Source organism: Trachurus japonicus, chromosome 18, assembly GCF_045865225.1.
Source record: "Trachurus japonicus isolate A0001 chromosome 18, Traja_1.0".
In the NCBI taxonomy this organism is placed as follows: Eukaryota; Metazoa; Chordata; class Actinopteri; order Carangiformes; family Carangidae; genus Trachurus; species Trachurus japonicus.
Window position 1 is genome coordinate 13,329,838 of NC_140924.1, and position 24,994 is coordinate 13,354,831.

The 24,994-nt window shown below is 41.3% G+C and overlaps 1 protein-coding gene across 2 annotated transcripts; it reads left to right on the forward strand.

Annotated features, from left to right (window-relative positions):
• The first annotated feature begins 7,685 nt into the window (after positions 1 to 7,685).
• Positions 7,686 to 23,436, forward strand: zfta (zinc finger translocation associated). Of its 2 annotated transcripts, none has more exons than XM_085759842.1 (5): positions 7,686 to 7,863; positions 13,761 to 14,297; positions 18,134 to 18,538; positions 20,037 to 20,495; positions 22,173 to 23,436. In XM_085759842.1, the coding sequence occupies exons 1-5, from the start codon at positions 7,719 to 7,721 to the stop codon at positions 22,688 to 22,690; spliced, it is 2,064 nt and encodes a 687-aa protein (XP_085615968.1). In that variant the 5' UTR covers positions 7,686 to 7,718; the 3' UTR covers positions 22,691 to 23,436. The 2 variants fall into 2 exon arrangements, with proteins under 2 accessions (XP_085615968.1, XP_085615969.1); XM_085759843.1 differs by having other exon boundaries at positions 22,176 to 23,436.
• Positions 23,437 to 24,994: the final 1,558 nt, after the last annotated feature.

Consider the following 24,994-nt stretch of genomic DNA (forward strand, 5'->3'; position numbering starts at 1 on the left):
CAGCAGATGGAGTTAGCAGCCCCCGCCCTCGTCCCTATACGTCACCACATTCACGCGCATAGACCAGAGCGGCATTTTTATGCAAATGAGAATGACTGATGCATCCTGGGTAATTTAGGGGCAGCACCCGGCATTTTTAAATTGCACTCAGTGGCTTTTTGTGTTTCGATGGAGCGTAGACTAACTTAACAATCAATTTGAATGTTTTATTTTTTGTTTCTTTTGTAGCACTATGTCTCATAATTATTTTGACACCCTCTTTGAAACCCACCGTTCACGCTATCTTGAAAAATTACAATTAATTAATCTACCGGTATGCTCATTTAGCCTCCCACAATGATCAATGACTCCACAAAGTGGCCAGAAATGTCTGACCCAGACATCTACACGTATTTGGTGGAATCACCGGGTAGGTTTTGGCTAAGTGTTGTCTGTAAATAGCCTGTTAATAGCCAACTTTTTGTTAGTTAGTTTGTCAAGCCAGTTAGGCTGAACTTTTCAATGGAGGGATGCCGGGCGCTGCCCCTAAATTACCCAGGATGCATCAGTCATTCTCATTTGCATAAAAATGCCGCTCTGGTCTATCCCTTGGCTGCACACACAGAGAGGACCGCCCCTTTATGCCGTTCTCTCTCCTCATTGGATAAAGGTTGTAGGATACAAGGAAAGTTTTCTCCTCGGCTTACAGCAGAGCAGAGTGACTGACAGACCCGTGTTTCAGACCAAACACTCTATGTAAGTGATTGCTGTCGGAAGATATAACTATTTAAGACTTATAACATAAATATTCCGCTTACTTCTGCTTTAATTGTTATAGCTGCAAACTCATATTTCATGCTCTATTTAATGTCGTTTTTATTTATTGCGTATAAATGAAGCTGGCTTGCCTTGTCTTGCTCTGCCTACAACAAAACTATCTAACTATAGTCTATGTGATGCACGTATGAACAGTGTACCCACCTAAACAGCAGTAACGTTATATCCACTGCAACAATTAGACTACACCACTGCCCACCACCCATTAAAATGACTTGACAATGAATGAGCTGAAGTGTCCGTGTGATTATATGACTGACAGCTGCCAATTAAACCTGGATTTTTATAAACTTGAATTTAATAATCATAATAGCCTACATTTTTATTTATAACGCGCTCAAAGACGCTTACTGAACACAATAAAATATAGAACAATGAGGAGTAACACACAATTAAGATACACAAATATTGTGGAAGGTTAAAAAAAAAAGACATAAAATGAAAAGAGGGTAAAAGAACAGTTTATAGATTAAAAGCCAGTTTGAAAAGGTGTGTTTTTAGGAGTTATTTGAAGGTCTGGGGGTCTGTACAGTCTCTGATGGGTTGGGGGAGTGAATTACAGAGGGTGGGGGCGACAACGGGGAAGGCTCTGTCCCCCCAAGTCCCCCATAATCCATACAAAAAAAGAAAACAAACACACAAAAACAAAAATGCAGTGACACGTACATGGATGTGGCTACAGTCCTCTCGCCAGCTTGGAGCAGCTGGACAAAGGTTCATTGATTTATTGGCTTTTTTTTTCTACACATGACCTCAATTGATGTTGGGGTTTTGTACAGAAGCTGCAGTGGCACAAACACAAACCCAAAAACCCAATACACGTTTTGTTTTTGTTATTGTTATTCTAACAATTTCTTCTCTAAACTCTCCAAAATACAATGAAAACACTTTTTAAAAAAATAAAATGAATATACAGAAGCCTAATCGATGGAAAAATCAATGAGTTAAGGCCACACTGTCACCCCATAGTGTAATGGCCCCATTTAATTCATATATCAGTATGTGGTTGTTGTTTTTTATTTTACAATTTACATATATTTACATATGATATTAACATGTGTCAATGTACTTTGGTATGCAAGAATAACTGTGTATCATGTATGTGTACAACATAAGCACTTACCCTGATGTATTTATGTACAAACAACACAAATTCCAATTTCTAATTTATTATTAGCCTACATAAATTACACATATATGTATATTTACTTAAAGCAGATATCAGTGGCAAGGCCGTTTCGGCTAATGCTGTGTTCAGGCTTTTTACAGCAGAGCAGAGTGACGGAGAGACTCGTGTTTAGGCTGAAATACTTCATGTAAGTGATTGCTGACGGAAAATAGGACTATTTAGGACTTATATTAACAAAAACATTCCACTGATATCTGCTTTAATATATACATATATTAAATTCAATGTATGTACATATATGACATTTGCATACAACAGGAGTCATTACAAAAGTATAGACAAATATTGAGACAGTTTTTTAACCCTCCTTAGCTAAACTTATGACTCACCTTATGTAAGCATTGTCATGATATACTGTATGGTGCACACCGACATGAACATATATACAATATAGGCCTATATATCAAATGTTTCTATCAAGAAGTAGAGGTTGACCTTTGACCTCGTATAAGGGCCTCATATGATTGGGAGAAGGATACTTGTGACTAGAGCATTCATAAACAGGGGGCCCCTGCAACTGAAGAGGGACCTTGGAAATTAGAAAAACAGACCAGCGTGCTTTCACAAATCATGTTGTCCCTCCTTACGTGCAGCGGACCAATAAGAGTTTCACACATCCTCCAAACATAGATAACATCTGATACAACGAGACAGTTATACCATGTGTCTGGGAAAAAACACACTTTTACACCAGAATGTCAGAACTGAGATAACATACAGTACGTTGTGTATATGAATTAGTGATTCCTCTGTTGACCTTCAACTCTCACATCTTTGTTTCCTACAGGCTACAGACTGAGAGAGGCAAAAACATTTTTCTGTTATGCTATACTGGGTTTTACCCAGGGGGCAAAGCAAAAAAACGGACACGGAGCGTTGTAAAAGGTTTGACACCAGAAATGATATCTAGGAACTTCAAGGATTAAAACCTGGGTGGACAACCCGGTCAACTAGCTGCTGGAAAGCTACAGGGGGCCAAAACCCCTTTCTTGGGTCATTTTGCTGGCGAAATGATGTAAATGCAAATATTTAGGTACTACAATGGCATAAATAGTCATACAACTATAAAATTTGGCAGAGAGTATCTTGACACATAGGGGGAGGCATGAAAAAAAGATTCTGGGGTTTGTTGCAACTCGATTTTAAGATATCACCCTCAACATCCCAAAAAAGACCAAAAAAAGTACTGTTCGCCTGACAAATTCTCATGAAAATTCTTATTTTTCCAGCACTTTATGGAGAATATCTATGCTTAACATGTATATAGAAAATTTCCTTAATTCATAAGCTTCCATTTGAGTCCAAGATAGCCTTTCTATCTCAAAAGCCCCACTTGCTGTGGCCAACGGTCTTCTCTATCTATCTGTTCACTTTGGGGAGACCAGAAATAGAATGGTTTCTGATCATGCCAGTTAACATGTAGTTTTTCACAATAGGTGTTGCATTGTTTGGAGACAGCCTGTAGCTTTCCAGTAGCTAGTACAAAGGCTATCTTGGACTCAAATGGAAGCTTATGAATTAAGGAAATTTTCTATATACATGTTAAGCATAGATATTCTCCATAAAGTGCTGGAAAAATAAGAATTTTCATGAGAATTTGTCAGGCGAACAGTACTTTTTTTGGTCTTTTTTGGGATGTTGAGGGTGATATCTTAAAATCGAGTTGCAACAAACCCCAGAATCTTTTTTTCATGCCTCCCCCTATGTGTCAAGATACTCTCTGCCAAATTTTATAGTTGTATGACTATTTATGCCATTGTAGTACCTAAATATTTGCATTTACATCATTTCGCCAGCAAAATGACCCAAGAAAGGGGTTTTGGCCCCCTGTAGCTTTCCAGCAGCTAGTTGACCGGGTTGTCCACCCAGGTTTTAATCCTTGAAGTTCCTAGATATCATTTCTGGTGTCAAACCTTTTACAACGCTCCATGTCCGTTTTTCAAAAAACTGGGATTTTGCCCCCTTGGTATTTGACGAACTCCAAAGAACTGTGACATTTTTAAGTGGAAGAAGTCTATTAATAAAACTTTTATCTCAATCTATTTACTTTTAAAAATACAAACCTCCCCAGCAGTTTTAACCGATATAAACAACATGTAAGTCGCTATAACTGAGTCAGATGAACAAATAGTTGCAAGGGGAAGGTGCTGAGGAGGAGGAGAACGGAAGAGATGAGACGTCCAACAACATCAGAAATAATCATATTTCACTGTCACGTCAGTATAATCAACTTAAGTAACTCAATGGTAGGCCCATAGGCTACTGTCTGAACCAAAACATAGGCTACACATTTATGAAATCTAACTTTCTCAAAAGGAAGCAAAGATAAAGATTATTATTACAAAATAAGATTAATTCATTGTAGCCTATAATGAAATAACAATAGGCCTAATGTAGGTTACTTTAAGAGGACTGTACAACAGTGAGGGAAGGTTGAAAGTATGAAGGTATGGGTGGTGTGGTGGAAAAAAGCAGTTGTAACATGTACTGTTTGATAGTTAAAGGATGAATAACAACAACAAATTTATTCACCAACTAATGCACGTCTGCTGACTCATACTCTAATATGTTCATAGGCTATATGCTAATATATCTGTCCACAAAACCTGTCAATATCTATCTATCTATCTATCTATCTATCTATCTATCTATCTATCTATCTATCTATCTATCTATCTATCTATCTATCTATCTATCTATCTATCTATCTATCTATCTATCTATCTACATAAAAATATCAATCTGTAGACTCTCTATATTATGAAAGTTCATTATGTCTAGCTTGCTAGCTATCAAGTTAGCGCTCCTGTAGCTAGCTGGCCACATGTTTTCCTTATCAGTTTTAAACATACATGTCTGTTATTTGGTATTTACATACATTTACATATATATAACATTAACATGTCAGTGGACTTTGGTACGGTTATAAATATGTGTACGTATTATCTAGACTGTGTGAGCATAGCCTATAAAAAACATTTCTTACTGTAAATGTTGCAGGTGTGAGGATAAAATATATAGCCTAATATACACTTTTAGGTGACATGACTCTTGGTGTAAGGCCGTATGTTCAATTATATAAAATATATTATTATATTGTAGTTCTGTGTGGCTTCTTTGTCCCGTAAACTGAATATTTATGTTTAGGCCTTTGTTCAGACAAAGCCAGCCGTCATGATTTTGAACAAGTCAATACATGATTGATTGATCAGTGCAGCCAGTAAAAAGAACAGATAAACATAATAATGTATACAACTATTATCTGCAGCCATATGTGGACTATAATAATAATAATAATAATGTATGTGTATGTTCAGTCATATAAAATATAATGTTATATTGTAGTTCTGTGTAGTTTCTTTGTCCTGTAAACTGAATACCAGTATTTATATTTAGGTCTTTTCCAGACAAAGCCAGCCGTCATTTTGAACCTGTCAACACACAACTGATTGATCGGTGTAGCCAGTAAAAAGAACAGATAAATATACAATGTAAATAACTATTATCTGTAACCATATGTGGGCTACAATAATAATAATAACCCAGGTTATTATCCGGTGTAGACCCTGCACTGTGTGATAATAAAATATATAATATATAGGATGTGTATGTTCAGTCACAAAATATATTGTTATATTGTAGTTCTGTGTAGTTTCTTTGTCCTGTAAACTTAATATTCATATTTAGGTATTTTCCAGACAAAGCCAGCCATCATTTTTGAACCTGTCAACACACAACTGATTGATCAATTTAGGACAGATAAATATAGCTACAATGTAAATAACTATTATCTGTAACCATATGTGGGCTATAGCCTATAATAATAATAACAACCCAGTTTATTATTCAGTGTAGACCCTCCACTGTGTGATAATAAAATATATAATATAGGATGTGTATGTTCAGTCATATAAAATATAATGTTACTGTAGTTCTGTGTAGTTTCTTTGTCCTAGAAACCTAATATTCATATTTAGGCCTTTTTCCAGACAAAGCCAGCCGTCATTTTTGAACCTGTCAACACACAACTTTGATCGATTTAGGACAGATAAATATACAATGTAAATAACACTATCTGTAACCATATGTGGGCTACAATAATACTAATAATACTAACCCAGTTTATTATCCGGTGTGGACCCTCCACTGTCTGATAATAAAATACATAATATAGGTAACATCACAGGATGTGTATGTTCAATCATATAAAATATAATGTTATATTGTATAGTTTCTTTGTCCTGGAAACCGAATATTTATGTTATCCCTTTTCCCAGACAAAGCCAGCCATCATTTTGAACCTGTCAACACACAACTTTGATCGATTTAGGACAGATAAATAAATATACAATGTAAATAACTATTATCTGTAACCATATGTGGGCTACAATAATACTAATAATACTAACCCAGTTTATTATCCGGTGTGGACCCTCCACTGTCTGATAATAAAATACATAATATAGGTAACATCACAGGATGTATGTTCAATCATATAAAATATATAGTATTGTAGTTCTGTTTCTTTGTCCTGTAAACTTAATATTCATATTTAGGCCTTTTTCCAGACAAAGCCAGCCATCATTTTGAACAAGTCAACACACAACTTTGATCGATTTAGGACAGATAAATATACAATGTAAATAACTATTATCTGTAACCATATGTGAGCTACAATAATACTAATAATACTAACCCAGTTTACTATCCGGTGTGGACCCCTCTACTGTAAACAGCAGGGGGGTTTATGTAAAGACCATGTGGGCTCCCACCACCACTACAGCGGCGCTGGGGCCCTGATCGGAGCTGGAGCCTGTTAACCGCTGCGGTGCCGCGTCACTCCGCCTCCAACCGACCAACCGGCCCCGCATGATTTTGTGAGAACAACAGCATTAGTATTAAACAGCTTATCTTGTATTAGCGCTGCTGCTGCTGCTGCTGCTGCTGCTGCTCGGCGTGCATGCATGCACCCCCACCCCAACAACACCACCCTCCCCTCCCTCCCTGGCGGGGTGGGAGGGTGGGTGGGTGTGCATTGTCGACTGACTGCTGCTACTGTCTCTTTAAATTTACCCAGGAGCCCCTTAAGGAGCCCCAGGGGCCCCTAGTCCGGCTCCCCACCCTGAAGACAAGCAAGAGCCTTAAAATACATCACCGGAGGCCTGGACGCTGCCTGCGCGAGGCGCGTCCCCACAGCGCGGCACGAGGAGGAGCTCGGCTCGCGGGTCGCTCGCTCGCGCCGGATTTATTTATTCTTTTTTTCCTCCTCTCTCTGATTGTGTGATTATATGAAAAGTTAACTTGGCTCCCTCCTCCCTCCTCCTCCTCCTCCCTCCCCCCACCTCACCACCACCACCGTGTGTGTATGTGGTGTATGTGTGTGTATATGTGTGTGTGTGCGCGTGGGGTGCGGGGTGAGGGGGGCCCACAGCACGGGCTCCTCAGCAGCGATATGGGCTCGTGAGCGGCGGCGGTCGAAAACGTTGGAGGAGTCACAGCCGAGGCGGCGCGAGGCAAGGCAAAGGCAAAGGCAAGGCGAGCGTGGTGGTGGTGGTGGTAACTAGTGTTGTGACATGTTGTTGTTGTGTGTGTGAGAGTGTGAGTGTGTGAGAGACTGTGACATGTCCCGCTTCGGCGCTACGCTACTGTGAAAGGAGGAGGAGGAGGAGGAGGAGGTGGAGAGGAGGTGCAGGAGGAGGAGGAGGCGGCCGTGATGGACGAGAAGCAGCCCGTGGACCTCCGCTGTGCCGCCGAGCAGCAGCAGCAGCAGAATGAGCTGCTCTCATTAATAATAAGCGGAGAGGAGGAAGCAGCAGCAGCAGCAGCAGCGACGCAAGAGGAGGAGAGTGACCTGGGAGGTAAAGAAAGAAGAGAGAGAAAAAAAAAAAACACAACAAAAAACTATAGTGTTATTATAATTATTTATTCTTGGGGTTTCCCACCGGCCATTGTCATTGTCAAGCAGCCAGTTTAGTAGGCTACTCCGTGTCAGGGACAATGCCATGGAGCAGCAGCATGGCCCCTCCGTCTCTGTGGCTCCTATAAACAAAGGCTCAACAGCACCGAGGCAGAGCAGAGCAGAGCAGGCGGATGGACTGACTGGCTCTCATGCACGCAGCGCTGCCACCTAGTGTTCAGAAGGTCGAACTGCACAAAATTGGACCGACAACAATGAATGAATGAATTTATTTATTTTTGTATATACCGGTATCAAGCTTTATATGGGGTCATTCCTATGTTCCCACAGCCTTATGTTCCCACATTTCTAACTTTTGTTGTCGCTGAAAAATTTGTTGGTCCCACCATTGGTTGGGTTTAGGCAATGAAGAAAGGAGTTGGTTAAAGCAGAAGTAAGCGATCCGGTCGTTTTGGCTAATGCTGCGTTCGAGGCAGGCTTTTGAAATCGTAAATTACAGCTTCAAGTCACAACTTACGACTTTGTAGCGTTTCAGGCAACCCACTCGTGTTTTTCCGACCTGTTTTACCTGTGAAAGTCACTATAACGGCCACTCGTAACTTCCGACCGGTGAACTCGTACCAGATCGAACTGGTACCACTTCACGGTCGGAAAAATACGAGTTTCCTTGAAGGCACCATAACAGTCCTCGTCCCTACGTCGCCACATTCACGGCGTCCCTTGGCTGCACACACAGCCCTGCATGCCGTTCTCTCTCCTCATTGGATAAAAACTGTAGGATACGATAAATGTTTTCTCCTCGGCTCAGAGCAGAGCAGAGGGACTGACAGACCCGTGTTTCAGACCAAACACTCTATGTAAGTGATTGCTGTCGGAAGATATAACTATTTAAGACTTATATTAACACAAATATATCACTTACTTCTGCTTTAAGTTTAGTAAAAAGACCCGGTAGAGGTTCCACTGAAAGCCAGCCATCATTTTGAACCTGTCAACACACAACTGATTGATCTGTGTAGCCAGCAAAAAAGAACAGGTAAATATACAATTATCTGTAACCATATGTGGGCTATAATAATACTAATAATAATCCAGTTTGTTATCCGGTGTAGACCCTCCACTGTGTGATAATAAAATATATAATATAGGTAACATCATAGGATGTGTATGTTCAATCATATAAAATATATTGTTATATTGTATAGTTTCTTTGTCCTGGAAACCGAAAATTAGGCCCTATGTTCCCACAGCCCTTTGGTCCCACCATTGGTTGGGTTTAGGCAATGAAGAAAAGAGTTGGTTAAGTTTAGTAAAAAGACTCGGTAGAGGCTAGACAGGCCAGATAGTTAGAGTCCAGATAGGTAGAGAGAGTCCAGAGGGAACATAGGGCTGAGGGAACATAGGCATGGACAATGGACTTATATAACCGAAAGGGTGTAAGTTGAAGCCAAAGCTTAGGCTATAATACCCCTACCCCTTTTACCTTAAAAAAATTATACGCATTAAAGCAGAAGTAAGCGGAATGTTTGTGTTAATATAAGTCTTAAATAATTATATCTTCCGACAGCAATCACTTACGAGTGTTTGGTCCGAAACACGAGTCTATCAGTCACTCTGCTCTGCTGGATCTGGATTTTTTTTTCATAAAATCGATTAAAAACAGTGTATGTGATACTCAGGTATACCCAGTATACCCACTGAAAATGCATTAATATTTCAGTGTACCCACTACAAATTTGGTCTATCAGCAGAACTGAAATCAGACCCAACTCTAAGCATTTTTAAATCCAGATTAAAAACATTTGTTTCCATGTGAGCTCTTTTAAAGCAGAAGTAAGCGGAGTATCTGTGTTAATATAAGTCTTAAATAGTTATATCTTCCGACAGCAATCGCTTACATAGAGTGTTTGGTCCGAAACACGGGTCTGTCAGTCAGTCTGCTCTGCTCTGAGCCGAGGAGAAAACTTCTTGTAGCCTATACTTCCTTGTATCCTACAAGCTTTATCCAGTGAGGAGAGAGAACGGCATAAAGGGGCGGTCCTCTCTGTGTGTGCAGCCAAGGGATGCGCGTGAATGTGGTGACGTAGGGACGAGGGCGGGGACTGCTAACTCCATCTGCTGACAAGAAGTTAGCCAAAACGACCGGATCGCTTACTTCTGCTTTAATACGAAAGGATCAAATCACATACATTTGAAATTAATCAGTACACTTACATTTCTGATCACAACAAAATAAAGAATAGTAGGCCTACACAGCGCATAACCCAAAATAGTACAAAATCATTTAACTTAATATTTTCCATACTGTAACGAGAAATTATGTTGTTCTTATAAAGTCTTTTAAAGCTGACTAGAGTACAGCATAGTTTAATATTTTCAGGACAATTATTCCAGATGTTAACCCCTCTAACAGAAAGACAGTGATTTTTTACAGTAGTTCGAGTCTTTGGTTTCTCAAATAATAGTGGTCTTCTCAGGTTATAACTGGAATCCTTCATTTTAAACAGATTCTGGATATCTTGAGGAAGACGTTTATTTTTTGCTTTGTACATGGTTTGTAATGTAATGTAATCAACTAAGTCAATGATGATGAAGATGAAGGAAGAGATGTTGGAGCAGGAAATGAGCTGCATCCAGAGAGTTACCACAGTGTAGCTATAACAGTAGTAGATCCATCCTCTGGTCAGATGTACAAGGTGGAAGTTAAAAGTAGTAGTGTTGTCGATACAAGAAGGATAGTTCGAGGCCGATTTATCAACCGACGATACCCCAACAAAGAAAATACACATTGTTGTAAATGAACAGTCGTATTTTATTTGAACGAAATAGCAAAAATATAACCAGGAGCATTGAGAATATAAAGATATCTTAACAACAAACTTAGATAAAAAGGAAACCAAGACATCCGGCTCATTTAAAAACAGCACACTTAAAGCAAAGAGGAAACAACAAACCACAGTGTATAACAGCCGTAGATCCTCCGGTTTGTAGGGAGTTAAAGTAGAGGTTGACTGATTGCAGGTACAAAAAGGATAGTTCGGTAGTCCGATGACCGGCCGATTCATCAGGCGATACCCCCACAAAGGAAATTCACATTGTTGTAAATGAACAATCTAAGATTAGAATAAACTAAATGGCAAAAACAAACCAGGAGCACCGAGCGTAGAAAGATATCTTAACAGCAAAACTTAAATAAATAGAAAACAAAGTAATCCGGTTCATTTAAAAACAGCACACTTCAAGCAAAGAGGCGACTGTAAAGTCCCTGATCGCACATCTTGAGCCTAACTATGTCAGGTACACAATGGCCACAATGGCTTTACCCCTCTGTGTGCAATCAGACGATGCAGCCTGACCGACTGTCACTAGGTTAATGGGTCAATCTCTTAAGTTAAAGAACTAGATTGCCGACCGGCCAGAGCATTAAAAGGCCACTACAACAAGCTGGCTGCTTAAAAGGGAATTAAACAAACGTCACACGCTGTTCCTAGACGTACTCTGTCATGTTGGACTTCAAATATTTGTAGACACTGGCGAAGTTTGGTCGTAATCGTTTTAATATGAGACATCTGTCTTTATTTCGAGGTCAGTTTCATCTTTATCTAATGCAGCGTCATTTGGATGAGTTCAAACATGAGGCAGGACTTCGCTCTGATTGTTTTCTCTCCTTTTGTGTGACCACATTTTTCCAATTAAAAGAAGTACTTCTTCAAATCAAGAGCACTTCATTGAAATGTAGTGGGGTATGAAGTACAATACTTGTCTTTAAGTGTTGTCGAGCCCCATAAACATACTCAAGTTAAGTACAGATACTCAAGAGGTAGATACTTTGATACAGTGTGCAAGTAAATACACGTTTTGTCCACCCCTGGTTGTATCAGGAAGTCAATAACATGGAAATCCCTCAGGTAGAACCCTAAAAAAACCTTTTTTAGGCCTTGTCGTGATACATCCAAATTCTTGTTTTTAGCTTATCTGTATCTTTAGACAAGTCATCTCAAATTGACCACAGTAATTCAAGAAACGAAAGGTCATGTCCTCAGTATTATTTATATTCACTGATAGTGATGTTGTCACATCGTTTCTGTATTTGTGGCTTTTTCGTTGTTCCTGTATTTGTTTCGGCTTCCTGCAGCACAGTTTTTCAATTACCAGCGTGTTTCTGCTGTTGTATTTGTCTCGTGTAGTTATTTCTGAACTTGCACCTTGTATCTTTTAAAGGGATAGTTCACCCAAAATTCAAATTTCACTCATTATCTACTCACCCTCATGTCGACTAAGGGCTGGGAGAAGTTTCAGAGTCCTCCGTGCCTTCTCTGAGTAACGGGGGGGTCCGCGCAGCAGTATTTGTCCATATAATGGTTGTGAATGGTGCTCACTTTTCTTCGTCCAAAAAGACACACCAAAAAACATCCAAATACCTCCATAGTGCTCATTTGTAATGTCCCTCTTGTATTGAAGCACCGACATGAGAAATTGTCCCGAAAAAAATTAAATAAGTCTATATTTTGAGCTTGTTTGTAGCGGAAGCTCCCAGTGTCTCGGTTCACTGCTCTCCCTGTGACCGGCGGAACAATTTCTCATGTCGGGGCTTCAATACAAGAGGGACATTACAGACGAGCTGTATGGAGGTATTTGGATGTTTTTTGGTGTGTCTTTTTGAACGAAGAAAAGTGAGCACCATTCACAACCATTATATGGACAAATACTGCTGCGCGGACCCCCCCGTAACTCAGAGAAGGCACGGATAACTCTGAAAATTCTCCCAGCTCTTAGTCGACCTGAGGGTGAGTAGATAATGAGTGAAATTTGAATTTTGGGTGAACTATCCCTTTAATGGAAGAGTTTTGGGCTGCTGTGGCCTCCGTACCAAATTGACTTTATATCTACCGATCCCTCCGCCTCAGCGCTGACCCCATTCAGTCGGTGGTCATCGGTCAGATCCACATTAGAGTCGGTCTCTTATTTAAAAAAGAGTTTTAATCTTTCAAGTTCAACAAACCCAGAGAGAAGGATGGCGACGGTGTCAGACGAGGGTCGTACTAATGAGATGCTGTGAGGTTTTCTTTTTTTTTTTAGTTCTTTTTTATTATCGTTTCCATTCAATCCCACAAACACAAAAAAAATAAATAAAAATAATTGTGATAATAAGGTAAAGGAAAATACAGAATATCAATTCATGAACAGTGACAAAATTCATAAATACATTTACAGCTCAGTGTATAAAGGGTATCATAGGTCATGGAACAGATGATTGGTTATGTTTTTCCAATGTTAGTTTTTCCAGGGGAAGAAATTGAGCTATGAAATCCAGAAACATATGAAATGTTGGAGGTGATTTGTGTTTTTCCATAAATGAAGTATACATTTCTTCGCAAAAAAAAGTGATAATAATCAATAATCTGCCATTTCTTTGAATCTAAATTAGCTGTGAGGTTTTCAGTCGCCCTGAATCTGATCTGTGTTCATTTCTCATTCATTCATTCATTTTTGATTTATTTCATTCATGGTATGTACTTTCTCGCATAGTTGCACATATACATTGTGTACACATTTTCACCATGAATGAAAAGGAGCAGGATGAAGAAAAAACGTATAATACCTGCCCCTCTCTGTTGTTACAAATTTAATTGGCTTACTTCAACACCAGTATTATTCTCTGTTTCAAAATATTAAAGATGATGAAACATAGTAATGAGAATCTTTTTTGTAGATGCTTATCTTTTCTTTTTTAAACATTTTCTTAAACTGAGACATACTTGTACAACTTTTCAATTCCTTGCTTTGTGAATGCCATACTTTTACACCTGCAACACCTGTCCTGTCCTGTCCCGTCAGACGAGGACGGTCTTGTTGCCAATGGCCACGGCGGCGGAGAAGAGGAGGAGTCGGGACCCGGTTTGGTCACGCCGGCCACATCTCCGGGCACCACCACCTACTGGAGCATCTCGGAGGGCCCCGACCAGCCGCTGCTCCTGTCCCCGGTCGCCGGGCCCTCGGGACGGAAGCCGAGGGTCCAGAGGGCTTCTCGTCCGGGCCTCAGCCGCATCCCGGGCCGCGACCACCGCCGCTACTACCACGAGTACTGGCGGAGCGAGTACCTGATGGACTTTGACCCGCAGCGGCACGGCATGATCTGCATGGTGTGCGGCAGTTCGCTGGCCACGCTGAAGCTCAGCACCATCAAGAGGCACATCAGGCAGAAGCACCCCGACTCCCTGCTGTGGAGCGCCGCCGACAAGGAGGTGATCCGATCCGGCTGGGAGAACCACCTGAGCCTGGGCGGGGGTCATAGGTCGTACGGCTCCGCTGCTGCCGGACCGGCATCTCAGGAGGAGGAGGAGCAGCTGGACTCAGGCCAGCACGCTGCTGCTGGTGAGTAGACTTTACTTTAGATTGGATTAGGTCGGACTGTTGTTGATACCACAACAGTATGAGGTAGTACGAGTCTGGTCCTGGTGGCCCAGTAGTTAAAGGGGGATAGTTCACCCAAAATTGAAATTTCCACTCATTATCTACTCACCCTCATGTCGACTAAGGGCTGGGAGAAGTTTCAGAGTCCTCCGTGGCTTCTCTGAGTTACAGGGGGTCTCGGCGTAGCAGTCCATGTCCATATAACGGTTGCAAATGGATACCAACTGTCTTCGTAACAAAAAGACACACCAAAAAACATCCAAATACCTCCATGCTGCTCGTATGTAATGTCCGTCTTGTATTGAAGCCCCGAAATGCGAAAATGTCCCGAAAAAAATTAAATAAGTCTATATTTCAAGCTTGTTTTGTAGCGGAAGCTTCTCGAAGCTCCTCTTCCTGGTTCATCAAATTTGGATGAAGAGGAGCTTCCGCTACAAACAAGCTTGAAAAATAGACGTATTTAATTTTTTTAGACGTATTTAATTTTTTTGGGGACAATTTCGCATTTCGTGGGTTCAATACAAGACGGACATTACATACGAGCAGCATGGAGGTATTTGGATGTTTTTTGGTGTGTCTTTTTGTTACGAAGACAGTTGGTATCCATTTGCAACCGTTATATGGACATGGACTGCTATGCCGAGACCCCCTGTAACTCAGAGAAGCCACGGAGGAAATTTCAATTTTGGGTGAACTATCCCTTTAAAATGACTTCAAGCATTGCTCAGTTTTAAACGATCATCACTTTTACGCACATAAAGCAGACACTGTAAGTTTGTACATTTCAGTATGAGGTGTTAAATGACGTGGGACTTCCCAGGCTCTTTGATGGAAATGTAAAAACCCAGAGGATAAATTCAAGGCAAAGGTAAAAATAGCCGCAAGGCAACACTTCCAGATTCAAGACCTTATAAGCTCAACAGAAGGAAGACGCTCAATCGTCCAGATCACGCCTTTGATTCCTCATCATGAAGCCTGCAGCAATTCAATAGGTGCACATATGGGTCTAACATTTGGCCTTTCATTCCCCTTCGTTAGACTTTAACAGAAGTAGGTGTGTGTATTCAGGAAGCGTCTTAGGTTTTTTCCAATCACGATTGTTCAAAGGCATCTTGAGTCCTGTACAAATATGTGTTGGCCTATTCATTGTACCAATGAACATGCTGCTTCAGATTTTATTGGGGCTTGTTTTTTTTATTTTTTGGGGGGTATCTGTGGTTCCCTCTGGTGGTCTGGCTGAAAATCCAATGGTAGACCTGAACCCAAACATGGACATAAGCTATGGTGAAGAAATTACTGATGATTGGACCAGTTTAAGCCATTTTCCCAATAAGCCCCGCCCCTTTTTAAAGTTTACTGGTTGATATCTTGAAAATTGGATAAGATATAAACAATATTCATGCAAATGTTACTAAGTGATGATCTTCATAAAAGTTAATCATTTGTAGTTGGTATGTACCATTTTTACAGTCGCTATGCTAAGCTAGGCTAACCACATCCACTCCACCTCTTTACTTAACCCACTTTTCTTTTGTTTAACACACATCGCAGACAGTTATTTCACTAAACACACAGACATTTAGGACAGCGACACAGTATCTTGATTTAACAGTCAAATGTCCAACAGTGGAAACAACCTGTGTCATCTCTGTTTTCATCTAACTGATGGTTTCCTGCACATACACATGGCTAAGACATTTCCAACACCCATATGAAAATAAAGTTGCCTCATATGCCTCGGCTCTCCTCTCTTTAGGTTTTGCATGTCCTCTGTAGATTTGCATGGGTTACCTCCTGTCCTGGCACCACGTCGGCGTTCGTTAGCATAAAGACTCGTAACAAGGGGAAACAAGCTAGCCTGGCAGATTTTGTTACCTTGTTTGGAGTTGGACACTTTCCAGTCTTTATGCTACAAGCTATGCTAACTGGCCCTGTTTCCATTTCCTTCTTTAGCTCCCTTCCATATACACCTGTCCATTTCCACTAACCTGTTAAAGCTACATCACCACTTTAAGAGCCAGTATCTATTTTAGCAAAGACTTAATTAATGCTTTTGGTAATTGTTTTGCTTATTGCAATGAACATTTTTATTGAAGTTCAACACACAAATAATACAGACAGGGAGAGATCAATTCACTCAATCAGGGAGCCATCAATGCTAGAAATTAAAGTAAATGAGTTAAGTACAATGACAGACAAAAAAAAGAGAATGAAACAACAAAATAAAACAAAGCGAACAAAAACATAGACCACCACACTGATGCTTCACAATAGATAAACATAATAAATTATTGACAGCACTGCATTATCAAGGCCAACCATTGACTTACAGATAGCCAGTCAGTAAAAGGGCTCCAAGTAAACATATATTGATCCAGTTTGTCCAGTAGGGAGTATGTCACCCTCTTGTAAGCAGCTAGCTGTGTCATTGTTGTCGTCCATTTTTCATAAGGAGGTCGGTGTTTTTCCTCCAATGTCTGCTTTTGGTAAGTGTTAGCATTATTAGTCTAATTTTTTTCATGGGTGTTACAATGAAAAGAGCACTGAGTCTATTTTTTTTTTTTTTGCGGTATCAAAAAATGTTTAACTTTGCAGAAACCTTGTTTTTTGTTTTCCCAACAATATCTTTATTTATTTCCAGACATAATAACACTTACTGTATAACCACTGGGACTCAAAACTCCTGCCCCAAACCATGTCCATCAAACCACGACCAAGACGTAACAACAAAACAACAACACAAATAAATAAATATAAATAACTAAAGAAAGAAAGGAACTTAAATATACAATAAAATAATACATACAATACTACATAAGTAAATAAAAAGGGGGGAATAAGTACAAAACCAACAATACATTGCTCATACCCTTAGCAAAAAGTAGTTTATTAAAGTGTACCACAAGTATACTCATTTTATACTAAAACTGAGACAGTATACTTGGAAGTGTACTTTTGAAAACTTAAATGACCTATAAAGTATAGTTTTATAAACTAAAATGTGGACTAGAAGTATATACTTAGTACAATAGGAGTATATAGATGAGTGTACTTGTTGTATACTTGAAAGTGTACTTTTGTAAACTTAAAATGACCTATAAAGTATACTTGTATAAACTAAAAATGTTCCAATTTAGTCCGAAGAAGTATTAAATTAGTATACTTTCTGGTATGCTACAAGTACATAGTCCATAGTATACTTGCTATACTTATACTTGCACTACACATAAATTAGATAGGCGCCAATCAACACCAGACAGTAAACATTTTTCCCAAATGAACTGCAGAGGGCTACTTATGGGCCATTAGAAACTAGGGGTGGGAGAAAAAAATCGATTCACGTAAATATCGCAATTTCTTTTTTGACGATTTTTAAATCGTTTTTTTTTTTCTTTTTTTTTTAATTTTTACATTTTTTTAAATATTGTGCAATGTGCATTTGTTTGCCTTTTTTACATACAGAGAGTACAGGTTTTGAAAAGGGTTTTATTTCACTTTATAATGGAGTATGTTAATTTATAGGCTCCTACAGTATTTGTGTGCAGATAAATGTTAAAAATGCAGACTAAAAATCGAGAGAATCGGCAATATCGTAGAATCACAATTTAAATCGAATCGCCATCCAAAAAATCGTAGAAGAATCGAATAGGGAGAAAAGCATATCGTCCCAGCCCTATTAGAAACCTTGTTTTTAACCTCAGTATAAATAAGACAAGCTAATATAAATACCCACAATGGTTTATGTAATTATGGTCAACACAGTCCACTAAAGTCCTCTCCTCTTCCTGATTCCTCAGCTGTACCCGTTGACCCCGTGACGCCCCAGGAGCCGCTACAACAGCCCCTTGGTCTGTCCCCGAGGTCCGAGGAGGTCGAGGTCGAGGCGCCGCAGCCGCAGGGGGAAGAAGAGGAAGAAGAAGAAGAAGGAGAGGAAGAAGAAGCGGAGCAGGATCTCCCCGGACCGTCGGCTCGGACCCTGGAGCGCTACCTGAACGACTCGCTGCACGCCTGGTTCCGCCAGGAGTTCCTGATGGAGTACGAGGCGGAGGCCGGCCGGCTGCTGTGCATGGTGTGCGGCGGGGAACTGCCCTCGCTTCACCTGGACCACATCAAGAGCCACGTTCTGGACACACACCCCAACTCCTTGGTCTACAGCTCCGAGGAGAAGCACTGCATCCTCCAGGCCTGGGCTCAGACTCACGGTGAGAACAGACGACACTCAACACTCAGTACGATTTTGGTGTCTAATCGGACTTCTGTCCTTGTCCCAGTTTACACGCAACTGAGAAAATCGAATAACTGACGGGAACGTGTCCTCCTCCTCAACACCAGGTGGCGATTATGCCTCGTTTCAGCGGGTTAATACCATAGACTGTAAAAAATATGGACGTAGCGTCCGTGACGTTACCCATTGGTTTTGGGGAGTCGTTTTTGTGACTCAAATATGGCGGCCTGAACAGCGCCATGTTGGATTTACCGGCCGAGAACCCGCCCACTGGCCTCGGAGCTGCTCAGACCTGTCACTCAATGTTTCCGCGCCCTAATTGGCCAGAGTTTTAACCTAATAACAGTAAAACGGTAAAGTAAAAAAAAAATTCACCCCCCTCAGAGTGTGTGCGGGGGTAGAAACTATCGATTGAGACCAAAAAACGTTCTGACACCAGGCTTTTAACATGTTTATTGAGGATGTAAAGTCGGCGATTTTAACATGGGGGTCTATGGAGAGTTGCTCCCTTCTGACACCAGCCCCCAGAGGAAGCCGAGGGGATTGCAGTTTTTTGAACGCGGAAGTGAGCTTCACTTCTCAGACCGACAACTGCCCCCTTGGTTAATACAGCCCCTTTTCCAGTTGGCGGCAGACCGGCATTATCGAACAACAGCAAGATGGTTAATCGTACAGCTTTGTTTATCTCGTACGTAATTTGCGCTTTAGTTATTGTGCAGACAAGGTGCACGCCATCCCTCGAGGCAGACAAGAACGCCGTACCGCTACAACAATAGCTTCTGCGACCGGCTCTCTTGGATGTTTTTGTTCCGGGGTCTTACGCCAGCGCGGGGGGTGTGGAGCATGCGCACATGCGTTGCCCAGTTAAACTCTGATTAAGGCGTATACATGCCGAAAGTCCAATTCCAATCGGAGTTGGAGAACTCCGATATTAGTCGGACTAACACGTTAATCGAGAATCGTTACGAACCGGAATCGAAACGTGGAATCGGAATCAGAACCGGAATCGTTCAATTTCAAACGATACCCAACCCTAGTTTCCATGCACTCAGTGGTCCAGTTATAGTCGGATTAAGGCAATAATTCGGTTTTCTCAAGTGTCATGTAAACGTATTGACTGTACAAACTCAAACAAACAAACAAAAGTTCATCTGGTTTTAAGGAAGTAGAAAGTTAAAAGGTCAACGTTCTCCAGAAACCATCGATCCAGACCGTTTCGGTAAAGTATGTGACTGTGAATATCCAGTTTTGATAAATTCTTATTTGTCTGACCTTTGAGATGTATTGACATCCAGAAACCAACAACTCTTTTTTACCCCTGCTCATCTGGATCACTTGTGATGTCACCCTAAGTCCACTTAGGGTCATTGATGATTCATGATTGGTTGGTTTCTATGAGTTTTTTGATTGTGGCATTGATCAACTCGACCTTTCCATGTCTTACAACTCTTTCATGTTTTTCTCCCGGACGACAGAAGAGTCAGAAAACTCAATCAAATCGGAGCCCAGCACCAAAGACGAGGGAGCGGACCCCTTTGCTCAGGATGTGGAGGCCATCCAGGTCAACACGGACTTGTACCCAGAAGGCGATGATGGCACTTTAACTCAGGACACTCGTCTCATCGGTGAGGACGGCGGCGTCGGGGCTCCGCAGCAGGGACCCCCGCCCCTCCGCCAGCCGAAGAAGCGGCGGCTGCGCGGGGGCGACCCGTGGCGGCTGCGCCTCGACTACCTGGTGGCCTACGGGCCTCAGGGCCAGGACACGTTCTGCATGGTGTGCTCTCAGGTCCTGCGGGAAACCAAGGTCAGCAGTTTCCGCCGCCACATCCAGGAATGTCACCCCGACACCACGACGCTGAGCCGGCAGGAAAGAGAAGCCATGGCCGCTGCCTGGACCAAAGATTACTCTGGTGGAGGGATGCAGAGTCAAGATGGTGAGACGGTGATTTACTCTCAGATTATATCATCTTAGATTTAGTTGTTTGGTTTGACTTAAGATAATGACGTCTGAAGGGAAGCCTTTTCTTCTGCAGCTCCTATAGACCGAATCGCCTTGTTGTTTACATTCTACTTCCGGGTAGAAAACCAGCACGTAATTTGAATGAGATCAATAGTAACGAAGGAGAGTTTAGCTATATATATCATATTTTTCACGCCCTATCACCGTTTAGACAAATCTGAAATGATTGAAGAAACATTACTATTTCTGTGTGTGTGTTTTGTGTTGCTGTGTGTTGTATTTATTCAGTTTGGGGGAATCACGGTGTCTAGAAAGCATCAGTGGCTCAGCTGACAGGGACAGCTGACGGCGGTGGCTAAGCTAACGGTAGCTAAGCTAACAGCGGTAGCTAAGCTAACACCAGGACGTCAGCTGTTAAAACCCTCCCGTTCTCGGACACGACACAAAACTACTCCAGTTAGCTCAATCATGTTGTAACTAAGATATCCGCTTTTTCATGGACCGTTTATTGAGTCACTGAGTTATTAAAGTTAAACAGGTAACCGTTAGCCCGGCTAATCTCTGATAACCGTGACTTATTACAAAAATGTGCACACGTAAATAGTAATGTTTGTCCAATCATTGGTTTTATAGACTTTACAAACATCAGATTAGTCCAAACAGCGATATAGTGACATGAAAAATTAGATATATATAGCGAAACTCTCGTCCGTCACTATTGTTCGAATGCTGGTTTTCTACCCGGAAGTAGTTGTAAACAACAAGGCGATTCGTCCTATAGGGTTAGGGTTAGGGTGTGGTCACTTACATTGGAAAGACTCCCATGATGCCTTTCATTGAGTTTCATGTCTGTGCTTTAAATGCTTTAGCGCCACCAAAAGGTCGAATTTTGTTGTGCATTCACCATGAACCATTGTGGTCTTTGTCAAATTGAGCATCTTGTTGTTGCGTCTTAGAAAAACCTTGACAAGTCGTCACTAAAGCTCCTGACCAAACCAGGAAGTGATGAGTTTTACATCAACAAAAGCCTGACAGAATTTAACAAAAAGAACAAGAAACATGATTTAATAAAAATATGTCTCTGTCAAGCAGCCAATGAAGTTTCAGTTGACTCTCAGTTCTTTTGGTATGTATTTGAAAAGTCTTTGAGAAGAATGCTTAACAGTATAATTAGATTTGGTCAAAGAGGATGAGTGAGTCCAGCTGGTTGGAGCCTGAGGAAACATTTTCAAATCTTTACGTACACAAAAATATAAGGAAGCAGACAGTCTTGTATGAAGTATTTGAAAGTTAAAGTCACCTTTTAGTCAAAGTTGCCTTTTACTTGAGTAAAAGTCTGACAGTATCTGATGGTACTAAAGTATCCAAAAGTTAATTTCTAACATTAAATGTATTCAAGTATTGGAAGTAAAAGTGAGAGTAAAAAATATAGCAGAATTGTAATAATGAACTTTATTGTGGGCCCTTATAGTAAAGTATAAAAACAATAAACATCAAATTCAAAGACGTTTTCAGGACCAGGATTCCCTCAAATTTAGGATCTTTTCAGTCGCTAGAAGAGACACTTCATCCTGTAGGAAGAATCTCTCAACAGACAGAAACAAGAATATCAAAGTGAAGTCATTTAATTTGCTTTTACTTAATTTTCTAGCAGAAATCAACTCGACCGAAGCGACCACCGGAGAGACTAATGAAGACGACTCCCCTACCGTCGTGACGCCCAGTAAAATGGTGAAGAAGGAGGAGGGGGCCGTGAGCGGGCGGAAGTGTAAAGCACGGGACAGTGGTGGCGCAGCAGCAGCAGCGGCAGCGGCGGCCGTGGCGGCGACTACCCCCTCCCGTCACGGCCACTACCCGGGGAAGGACCAGAGGAGGAACTACCAGGTGCGCTGGCGGATGGATTACCTGATGGACTACGACTGCAGGAGGCACGGGCTGATCTGCATCGTGTGCGGCGCCACTCTGGCCACGCTGAAGGTCAGCACCATCAAGAGGCACATCCAGCAGGTGCACCCGCACTCGCTGGACTACAGCCCCGAGGAGAAGCAGCAGGCCTTGCTGAGCTACAACCAGAACGCGTTGCACTTCATCCACTCCGACGAATGCTTCCCCACCCAGGACCACGGACACTCGGAGCGGACCCCGAGTCCGGCTCAGTTTGGCACTTAGCGTTCAGTCGATGTCGATGTGGCCCACGATGTTCAGAGACAACTAGCCCTCCACTTTGTCTCGTAAAGGGAAATTCTGATCAAACATGGTCTTACTCTCCTCTTTCTGCACCCCCCGCCCCCCAATCTTTGACTTCCTAAAGCTCTACACAATCAGGTGCTGAGTAAAATATTACCAGTCGTCATATGAGAGTGAGACCCCGGTTGAGAAACACTGGAATTTCCCTTTAAATCTAAAACTAAACCCAAGCACTCCTGTGGATAAAGTGGCAGGTAGGAAAACTCCTGCAGAGGAAATGAAAACAACTGAAAAAATGTCATGGCCAAAAAAAAAAAAGAATAAAAGTCCAGCCACTCATTTGAAACTAAAGCTTTATTTGTACAGGACCAGAGTTACACAAAGACCTCGTGTTGATTTAGAGGATTATCACACACACATGTCTACGCGCACATGTACATGGATAGGCTACTTCCCAGTCCTAACAACCCATAACACAGAATAGACAGCAGGATGAAACCTCTGGCTCTTCAGCTGGAGTCTGGTCCCATGTACCTCCACATCTGGGCAGAACTGGCCCAGATGTGAAAGTAGAATTGGACAGTCAGATTCAGGCAATGAAACTGGGCGTAAACTGGGCAAAAAGAAATATCCCAATATCAGTCATTTATTTATATATAAAAAAAAAAGATCTATTCTACTATTCTGCTCAAGATTAGCTCAAGTTTAAAGACAGGTGTTCACTCATTAGCATTATTGCTTTAGTTAATTGATTGGTTTGGTCAACATGCCCTGAAAACACAGAAGCTCCGCCCCTTTTTTTGCCCCTGCTAGCTTACAGTGTTCCTCGCTAGCTAGCATGTAAACGGTAACAGTTACAGCAGCTAGCTACAGTATAGACTGTTAATATCACAGAGCCCTGGAGGATGCTAACACATTAGCTTTGTTGCAACTCTTCCATCCGTATTATCCTATATTGGAAAATAAAATGTTTTTTTCACAAAAGAAGCATAAAAAGTGAAAGGCACAAATTTGACTATTGAATATATTGCTGTAACACTCTGTTAGCCAGATAGCTTGGCAGGCTACATAACGCTGTTGTAACCTTCAGGCTATGTGTTAACCCATTAGCATTATTGCTTTAGTTAATTCATCACTGTGGTCACAATTTTTTGCAACATGCCCTCAAACACAGAAGCCCCGCCCCTTTTTTGTCTGCTAGCAGCTAGCAGGCCAAAAAAGGGCGGGGCTTCTAACACAAGTTAGACTTGTACTGAAAATTGGCTTTATATATTCATTAATTCATTTTCTGTACCTCTTATCCTGGCTTTAGATATTAAAACACCCAATGAATGCTGGACTTTTAGCTTTTAATGGCACTGACACGGAAATCTTCAGTGTAGTCAACATTTCCTGTCCACCTAATTATCCTTCAGGTCCAGGAGGAGGGGGGGGCCCGCTGCTGGTTTCTGGTTGGGGGCCAGAGTCTTACGCTCTCAGGAAGTTAGAACCAGAGTCTTCGGTGAGACTGAGCTGAGCTAGTTTTTGCGCTAACGTGTCTGAAGACAACACAGCACTTTGCCCCACACAAATGTATTAAATCCCAGCTTTTTCTTCTTCTGTACAGCTAAAAGAATGAGACTGTGTTCGATGTTAAATTGCTGAAGACAATGAATGCCAGCGTGCAGTCAGTGAGTTCAGATCTCTAGTGTATTTAATTCCTTGTTTACAGTGGAGGAGAAGGACGCCCTCCTCCCTCTCAAGTCATTATGATAATGAGATATGTTATCTCTGTCATATTGCATCGTTGCTACACCTGCCTGCATTTTCCTCCTCTGCATCATCCACAACTCATCTTAGCTAAAAGCTGCACAAAAAAAAGAATATGTAAATACAAATATGAATAAATTAGACTTATTTTTCCTTTATACAAGCACTTTTATGCACCCTGGTTTCTACAAAAAAAAAAACATGTTTGTAATTATGTCCAGTTTTTCTACTTTATTCAAGATTTGAACTGTGTCGTTCTGGAGAGGAGCTTGTTGGACGTTTTGCATTCACTTTGACAAGTTTACTAGAGCTTTGGTACTGCTTTGTTTTTGTGGGTTTTTTTTCATTCACTGTACAGAGTTTATGCAACAGAAATTGAAGAAAGACTGAGAAACAGCTGAGAAGCGTCTGCCATGAATGAAATGTCACAATGTTCACCTGGAAAACCAAACTCAGGGATTCAGTTTTCATCCACACACATTTCATCAGTGATCTCTGAAGATACGTGTCTGCTGTGGGTTGTGTCAGGGCCACAGT